A 9,337-nucleotide genomic window follows, 5' to 3' on the forward strand; every position below is an offset into this window, starting at 1 on the left:
GCTTAGACAAATCCAACCACCACCACCCAGCCCAGCAAGGGGTAACTTCTGTATAAGATTGACGGGAAAGTGATAGTAATCCTTGTAAGACCTTGCTTATACGCTGAACTCAATGCAACCCTGAAGTAAACTCAGTTGTAAATTTTCAAAACCAGTAAATACTCTTAATTACCCAGAAACAATTCTGCCCACAGAAATATGCATCTAAAACTTTCCATACTTATTTATTTGTGAAATATCTACAAATACAAGCTGTATTTTCCCAGTACTGAAACTACTTTTGTAGATTAACTTAATATGTATGCAACAGCACAGCAGAAGCTGCATGTGCAATATAGGGGGAAAATGGAGGACGTTAGGTTATTGCTTAGTCCCTTAACAGCACTTTTGTAAACCCCCTTTTCCTCAGTATATACTGAACAAGAAATGGTCTGCTTCAACCTACACACTTCACTGGGTGGCCAAAAGTCATTCACTCACATTTTCAAAGTCTTTCATGGTCCGTGCTCTAGTTGGTGACACTGTGTCTTCTGCCACATCTGGTAATGCTACAAGTTTCAAAAGACAAAGTTTATTCAGATTCCAGTAAATTTAACTTTTCAGCACTGTGCATACATCACCTTCAGTTAAGAAAGAAGAGAAACTAAAAAAGAAGTAGGTAGTCAGAGAGAGGATAGCAGCAACATCAAATTCCAGTATTTGTAAGGGCTTTATTCTTTTAACAAGCCAACCAAGATCTGAAAAGCTACTTCAGGTGCTTAGGCATACACAGAAAGCTTTAGTGACTATTTTTCTTTACTTTGTAACATCACAAAACTGTTTCTGAAACACCTTCATTGCCCAAATTGAAAAGGCAGTTTGCTATGCAGGATGGAGACAGGGTGATATTTGAGAAACAAAACACAAATTTCCCTTGGGCTGACAGAAATACTTGTGTGGTTTCTCAATTCCCTTGCCGGAATTATTCACCTGGGTTATGCAGCAAGCTACAAAGTGAATAAACTATAAATCCTGCAGCTGAACAACAGTAATGCAGAAGGTGCATTCATCTCTCAACAGCTCCTACACGGTTACCTGAGATTAGCCTTAACAAGATATTACACAGAACAGGGGTTGGGAGTGTATTATGGCCATATTCTCTCATGGACAACATTACCAATGGTGTGGGTGTCATGTGTCTGTGGTGGGCACAGTCAGAAGCAAAAGTAGACAAAACAACAAGTGTGACTCTAATTTTTCTTTAAGAAGACACATTCTAGCAACACAAAAGCCAGAGGTTCCTATAGCAAACAAACTGCTACCCCACACCCCATCTCCCTCTATCCAGTAAAGCAAGAAGCATTACCACCACTGAAGAACATGTTCCATCCTAGCAAAAACACTAAAAGAGTGCAGAACAGGGCTGTTGAGGGTCACAAAAGTCAGACAGGGAGGCCTGGAGGGCTATATTTGGCATGGAGTGAAGTACTAGACCAGTGTTCCCCAAAGTGGGCAATACCTCCCCCTGGGAGGTGCTGGAAAAATCCAGGGGACAGTAGCGGTCTTGGGTGCAATTGGGGGGCATTGAATAAGGGGGCGGTGGAAGCATAAAGAGAGGGGGGGAATTGAAAACTGTACATGTTTCATCTGTTTTATAATAGTGCTTATTGCCAGGTTAGGTGCCGTTGCGAGATGGTGACAATGCCTCCCTGGCAGTCATGTTGGAGGTAAGAGGTTTCCCAGGTTCGGGTGAACCTTTTGGCTTCACCCAGGCCTGAGAAGGTGGAACACAGCTGGCATGCCTATTTGCCTGCATCTTCCTGTTTGTTCAGCTAAAGAAGGTAGATTTCCAGGGGGGGGCGGGGGGCGCTGAGTAATTTTTTTTCTGAAAATTTTTCCCCCTGAAAAGGGGTAAAAGGTAAATGTAAACGGACCCCTGACCATTAGGTCCAGTCACGGATGACTCTGGGGTTGTGGCGCTCATCTCGCTTTATTGGCCGAGGGAGCCAGCGTACAGCTTCCGGGTCATGTGGCCAGCCTGACTAAGCCGCTTCTGGCAAACCAGAGCAGCACACGGAAACGCCGTTTACCTTCCCGCCGGAGCAGTACCTATTTATCTACTTGCACTTTGATGTGCTTTCGAACTGCTAGGTTGGCAGGAGCAGGGACCGAGCAACGGGAGCTGACCCCGTCTCGGGGATTCAAACCGCCGACCTTCTGATCGGCAAGTCCTAGGCTCTGTGGTTTAACCCACAGCACCACCCAAGTATGTCTGGGAACCTCTGTACTAGACTACCATCACTGGACTCAGCAATTGCATAGAAGAAGGAACTGAAATGCACCGAAGTCTACATTTGAAATTTCTTTCCCATCCCAAATTTGCTTTCTGTACACACAGACCTAATCAATGAATTAAAAAAAGAGAAGGTAAGTGGCATTCCTATAGCTTTACCTCCATCACCTCCCAGACGAATTCGGACTTCATCTCCCGATACATCAAGAAGTTTGGCCATATTCACACTAGGAAGAAGCAGGAGAATTCACTTGAGGAAAGCTTTTAGAAGTCAGATTCATCAATGCAATATCTCTCACATGTACATTTCCCAAATTTAGTTGGGATCACTCAAAATCATACATAAAACAGGAACACAAGAAGCTACCTTGTAGCCAGAAATTTGGGGCAGAATATTCCCCCAGTGTTTTATTTTTTCACAGAAAATTTTGTTCCCAAACTTCACTTGTAATAGTGGAACATACCAACTGCAAATATAATATTTGGGAAGCTTGGCAGGTTGAAAATTTCCATCTTTCTTTACTTAAATACAAGCAAAATAAGCATGCTAAATTAGAACACTCTCTAGGGCACCATAAATTTCCCCAGTGCAAATACAAAGTTTTCTTTGTCTAATATGCATAGGGAAAAATTCAGAAAACTCACACCACTGCTTCTGCAAAGCAAGACTTATGACAGGAAATATCAACTTGATTGCAAGAAGGCACTCTTGAGTCACAAAAAAAGCAGCTGGCACCTGGTTAGTTTGAACATTGTTCACAACGTATTTTGGAGTACAGCACCAAGTTTTTGTAAGAGTGCCTTTCCAGTTCCAAGTGATATTATTGGCAATCTACCGTATTTTCGCCCCATAGGACGCACCGGCCCATAGGACGCATCAAGTTTTTTAGGGGGGAAATAAAGGAAAAAAAATTATTTCCCCCCCAGGCGCTTGTGGTGCCGGCAGCGGGGAGAAGCGCTCTTCTCCCCGCAGCCCGCCTTCAGACCAGGTCCGGGGTCAGCGGGGAGACGCGCTGCGCCTCCCAGCAGTCCCCGGAGCTTGCGGGGCAGGCAGCGGGGAGAAGCGCTCTTCTCCCCGCCGCCCGCCTTCAGACCAGGTCTGGGGACAGCGGGAAGACGCGCTATGCCTCCCAGCTGTCCCCAGAGCTTGTGGGGCAGGCAGCGGGGAGAAGCGCTCTTCTCCCCGCCGCCCGCCTTCAGACCAGGTCCGGGGACAGCGGGGAGACGCGCTGCGCCTCCTCGCTGTCCCCGGAGCTTGTGGGGCAGGCAGCGGGGAGAAGCGCTCTTCTCCCTGCCGCCCGCCTTCAGACCAGGTCTGGGGACAGCGGGAAGACGCGCTGCGCCTCCCCGCTGTCCCCGGAGCTTGCGGGGCAGGCAGCGGGGAGAAGCGCTCTTCTCCTCGCCGCCCGCCTTCAGATCAGGTCTGGGGACAGCGGGGAGACGCGCTGCGCCTCCTCGCTGTCCCCGGAGCTTGTGGGGCAGGCAGCGGGGAGAAGCGCTCTTCTCCCTGCCGCCCGCCTTCAGACCAGGTCTGGGGACAGCGGGAAGACGCGCTGCGCCTCCCCGCTGTCCCCGGAGCTTGCGGGGCAGGCAGCGGGGAGAAGCGCTCTTCTCCTCGCCGCCCGCCTTCAGATCAGGTCTGGGGACAGCGGGGAGACGCGCTGCGCCTCCCCACTGTCCCCGGAGCTTGCGGGGCTGGCGGCGGGGTCTCCCCGCCATCAGCCTCCAAACCACTTCGGGAGACAGCGGGATGGCAGCGTTCCGCCTCCCTCTGTCCCCCGACCTTGTGGGGCTGGCGCTGGGGCTCTCCCCTCTCACTCTGCAGGCTTCAGCGAAAGCCTGCATTCGCCCTATAGGACGCACACACATTTCCCCTTCATTTTTGGAGGGGGAAAAGTGCGCCCTATAGAGCGAAAAATACGGTACTTAAAAATACTGTGCACCAAAAGGAAGCAACAGTCATGGCACATTATAGAGTGCAAAGTGCTTCAAGAAGCATGTGAGTTGGAGAGGTCCAATGTGCCCAGTCAGTTCCTTTTGTCTAGATATGTTTCCAATGTAAAGTATCTGGACCACATGGCTATTGTATCACATGGGACACAGAACTTCTCTTTTGTTTTTAGTGCACTACAGTAATTGCTTGAGAAACAACGGACAAGGACTCCCCTACCTCTAGCCTTTCTGGAGGCATCTACTATAACCAAGCTTGGAAACTTGATGCTGGGTAGGCCTTTGGTCCAAATGAATAGGGCTCTCTTTACATTCATAAGATTAAACCCATTGTAGCTAGAGTTGCCATCTCTCTCTCAATAAAAACAAATAAATTTTTGGATGTTAAGCTTTTTCAAGCCTGGAGAGAAGCATTAGTCACTTATTAAATGTTTCAAAATCAAGCTCCCTTCAGACCCAGTTCCCCCTTCCTGCAGACTGGCATCAACAGCAGAGAAAATAGGTAACCTGTGGAAAAATCCTTGGAGAACCACACAGAGAGAGAGAGAGAGAAAGAGAGAGAGCGCTTTTACTTGCTTTAAAAAACTGTTTAGGACAAAGCCTTGGAGTAGGTGGAAAGAGGTGAAAGAATTAGTAATTTGACCATGTTGTTGTGTGCTGGACCCAGGCTGCAATGCTCATCATGCTTGCTTATTAGCAATCTATTTCTACACCTGAGTCAGGAGGTGACTGACAGCCTTAATGGCAATTTGCCTCTAAGGCTGGAGGCTCCACTGAACTCTTCTGGACAATACCAACATTGTGGGTGCAAAAATTTGCCTAGCCTCCTTCAAAAGCCATACAAAGAGTCACACCCCCACAGACTTGCTCCCACTAGTGGAAAAGAGGGTTACATATCCCCCTCCACCCACCAAACCATCTTTGGTAGCACACACCTCACACATCCGCTTTTCCAGTAGCAATACAATAATGGTAAAAATGGATTCCACAACAAACCACTGATGTGTGGGTGTGAGATTTTAAAAAACCCCAGTAGGAGTAAAATATAGTTTTCCAAGAGGGGTCTTAACAAAAGGCACTAAGGGTCGCCAGCCACAGGTAACACCAAAGAGTGGGGGACGGGGACAGTGGCCCTGAATGCCTTCTGTCAAGCTCCCTCCCCGCTTGGAAAACAATTATTTTCATCCCACTAAAGTGGGGGGGGGGGTCGTTAAAACCAGGATGGATTTGATTTAAATCAATTCGATTTAAAACACGATTTAAAACACTAGTCAGGAAGACTTGATTTAAATCATTTTTTTACAGAAAGACTCATTCTTGCTGGTATAATCTTAATATTTACAACCAGATGAAGGTTTCTTTTCTGAAATAATAAATTTTCAGAGTAGTTTTTACAGTTGTTTCAAAAATTACTGATTTGGTTATGCTATTAGAAATACATAAGACAGATAATTATGGAATTATTGTGAGGTTTAATAAGTTAACTGTTTATATTTGGACAACTTTTCTGCTGTACTTTACTGGAAGGAGAAAAACATATATTTCCTTAATAGCAATTTAAACAATTTAACTAAAACAATAACATTATAGCATATGTATCCATGTTTGTTAACTCATGTGGTTAAACATTTTTTAAAAAAATACCTTAGACTGAGTTTTAGCACACATGAAAAACTTAAATCCTTATTTCCTGATGAACAGCCTTTGGACTATAACGTAACTTAAACAGAAAACTATCTTTAGAAAGATTTTTCCTCCAAAAATCCTATTTTAATTTTTAAAAATCCGATTTTAATTTTTAAAAATCATTTTTATCCACCCTGATTAAAACACATACACATTCCTTGCCAACACACACCTCTCCCACTGCCTTCCCCGGCAGCAATAGCCAACCATTTGATGCCCTTTCAGATGCCCTCCCCCAAGGCGATGCGCAGATACACTGCCTCTGAGGCTGGAGGCTCCACTGTTCTGTAACAAGGAACAACGGTGTGGGGAGAGGAAGGGACGGAGAGGGGAAGAGAGTGGTACTGGCCTTGAATGCCTTCTCTTCGGTCAAGCCCCCACCTCTAGGAATATTTTTTTCCTCCCACACCGGGGGGGGGGTATTAAATCTCTCTCTCTGTCTGTCTGTCTCTCTCTCTCTCTCTCACTCTCTCACTCTCTCTCTCTCTCACTCTCACTCTCTCTCACACACACACCTCTTTTCACGCCCGTGCAAACACGCCACGGGTAGTAAAGAGTTAGAATTAAACTCCAACTCGCCCTCATCCTCCTCCACCCCCCTCCCTCCACGTAACGGTTCTAACGGTCTCCGCCTCCCTCGCGAAGGTACCTGCCGCTGAACTCCAAGGGCAAAGTGGGGTCTTCCCCCGGCAGCGAGTCCATAGCTGGAAACACGGGAGAGAGAGGTGAGGAGGGGCGAGCAGGCGAGCGGCTGCTGCGACTTCCCCGGCGGCGACCCGGGCTGTTATTGTCCGAGTTTGGCGGCTGGCTCGGAATTCAAACGGCCTCAGCGGCGCCCCCAGCCATCTTGATGAAGCCGCGAGAGACGCCCTGGCAAAAGCTGCGCAGTTAATCCTATGGCTTGCCGCCATCTTTCCCTGCCTACTTCCATTGAGAGAGGGCGTTTTGAGCGCCATCTTTGTTAAGGGAATTATGTGGCACGTCGCAGCCGATAGGCGGGTGAATGCAAAAGCGGGGGTTTTTTTGTCGGGGCGGAAGCTGAGCCGTCATATTTGTTCCGGGTACGCGGCGCATGCCGACAGGAAGCAACGACACGATACGGGCATTTTTTTCTCCAGGAAGAGGCGTGGCACGTGGGGGTGGGTGGGGTGGTTGGGGCAATCTGGTCATGAGAAGCAGGAGGAGAGGAAATAAAAGCGGGAAATATTATTTTCTCTCCTGCCGAAGCAGTACATTCAAAATACATTTAATTACAATTGTAGAGTTGGGAGGGATTCCGATGGTCATCTAGTACAACCCCCTTGCAATGCAGGAATCTTTAAAGCATCCATGCATAGCTGTCAACTTTTCCCTTTTCTTGCGAGGAATCCTATTCGGAATAAGGGAATTTACCTTAAGAAAAGGGAAACGTTGACAGCTATGCATCCATGACAGTTGGCCTTCAAGGAAGAAGAGCCCACCACATCTTGTTCCACTTTCGAACAGCTCTTTACCTCAGAAAGTTCTTCCTGATGTCCAACATCCTGACCACTACACATACTACCAGTTCTCTTGTTTCTTAATAATTAAAAATAGTGATCACAATGCTCGAGTCCCCAAGTAACCTTTCTCAGTTATTATTATTAGTTTATTATTATTTATACCCCACCAGTCTTAAAACAAGATGTCACCATACAAATCATTAACTCAGTTATGTAGTTCTCTTTTACTATGCAAAGGCAGAAGTGTTATTTCCTAACTTCCAAATATGCTGTAATTAATATTATTATTAAAGATTTTTGGGGTTACAAAAGTACATGCATTGTCTCTATTTTCAGGTCGTAGAGTCTTTTCTACGAATAAGTTACGTGAGACATACAGTATAAGATTGGGGGAGAAGAGGGGGGAGGGTGGTAAACTTACATTCTTTTACTTAATCCAAGCATCACTTGGATAGGTTCCCTTTCTATTGGTTTTTATTTTCTTTTGGCAGGGGGGGGCAGGGCAGGGCATGGTTGGTTGGCTGCAGTGAGATTTGTCTCCTTGGGGGGGGGGTGGATTGTTGGGTCAAGTTATCCATACTGATTTGTAAGCAGTTGATGGGTTCTTGTTATCTTGTTGGGCTGCGTATGTAATAAAGGGGGGCCATACCAGGGTGAAGGTGCCCTTGTCTTTTTGTCCCCATGTCGGTTTCAATCTGCTGGTTAGCTTTTCTAGTAAGGTTTCCCATACGATTTGGTACCAGTGGTCCGTGTTCACTCCTGTCAGGTCTTGTTTCACTATTTAATGATTTCCAACATTTCATGCGAAGCAGCAGTGTTTTACATATATGTACATGTAAGGTAAAGGGACCCCTGACCATTAGGTCCAGTCGTAGCCGACTCTGGGGTTGTGGCGCTCATCTCGCTTTATTGGCCAAAGGAGCCGGCGTTTGTCCGCAGACAGCTTCCGGATCATGTGGCCAGCATGACTAAGCCGCTTCTGGTGAACCAGAGCAGCGCACGGAAACGCCATTTACCTTCCCGCTGCAGCGGTACCTATTTATCTACTTGCACTTTGACGTGCTTTCGAACTGCTAGGTTGGCAGGAGCAGGGACCGAGCAACGGGAGCTCACCCCGTCTCGGGGATTCAAACCGCCGACCTTCTGATCGGCAAGTCCTAGGCTTTGTGGTTTAACCCACAGCGCCACCCGCGTCCCTATATGTACATGTACTGACATCCAATTTCACTAGTTTCTTCAAACATCTCTAGTTTTGTTTAGCGTTAAGCAGTCTCTCTTCTACACCTCCAGCTGCTACGTTCAACAGGTTATAAGAATTCTAAGGTCTCAAATATAGATAAATGTTCATAAATGCAGAAGGTAAACACACATACATAAACCACATGTCTGAAATAGTACAGGAAAGCAATCCTGAAGCGCTCTTGATTTTTTTTTAACCTCTTTTCTTGACCACCAGCATTACGTTTTCCATTTTTAAGTTCGGAATAAAGTAGTTGCTTCGAAAGATGATAATCAGACATCTGAACATCATGACCAGTCCAATGAAGTTGATATTGAAGAGTCATTGCTTCGACACTGGTGATCTTTGCTTCTTCCAGTACACAAGGGGCATTATCACAATTAAGGACCAAATGGAGAGGCTTGGAGGACCACATCCCCCCAACACATACACACACATCAAACACCTGAGGCTTGCCCTCACCACCACCTTAGCAGAAATCTGGACCCCTCCAACTGTGATTCTATATATTTTACCACAGCATCACAGGGCTATGATAGAGGTGGTGAAACAGTATCGTTTTGAAGCAGTTAAAGACTTCCCTGCCACTAATAAGATCAGCATTGTTTCAGCCTTATTTCAATTAGCCGCACATTTCAGGAGATTAAGCCATTCTTAAACCATTTGACCTTGCCAATTGTTATTGGCAAGGTTCCAGTACTACAAAGA

The 9,337-nt window shown here is 46.4% G+C and overlaps 1 protein-coding gene across 6 annotated transcripts in view; it reads right to left on the reverse strand.

Moving 5' to 3' along the window:
• Positions 1-6,986, reverse strand: part of CDK5RAP2 (CDK5 regulatory subunit associated protein 2) — a 135,805-nt gene extending 128,819 nt beyond the window's left edge. For 4 of the 6 annotated variants that reach the window (XM_083597132.1, XM_083597129.1, XM_083597131.1 and 1 more), the window contains exons 1-3: positions 6,558-6,986; positions 2,432-2,499; positions 481-548 (exon numbers count right to left, since the gene is read on the reverse strand). In XM_083597132.1, the coding sequence (XP_083453258.1) occupies positions 481-548; positions 2,432-2,499; positions 6,558-6,610 (189 nt within the window). In that variant the 5' untranslated portion in view covers positions 6,611-6,986. The other 2 variants (XM_083597130.1, XM_083597133.1) reach the window with 2 other exon arrangements.
• Between the last annotated feature and the right edge of the window lie 2,351 nt (positions 6,987-9,337).

This window comes from Podarcis filfolensis (genome assembly GCF_964270895.1).
Source record: "Podarcis filfolensis genome assembly, chromosome: Z".
In the NCBI taxonomy this organism is placed as follows: domain Eukaryota; kingdom Metazoa; phylum Chordata; class Lepidosauria; order Squamata; family Lacertidae; genus Podarcis; species Podarcis filfolensis.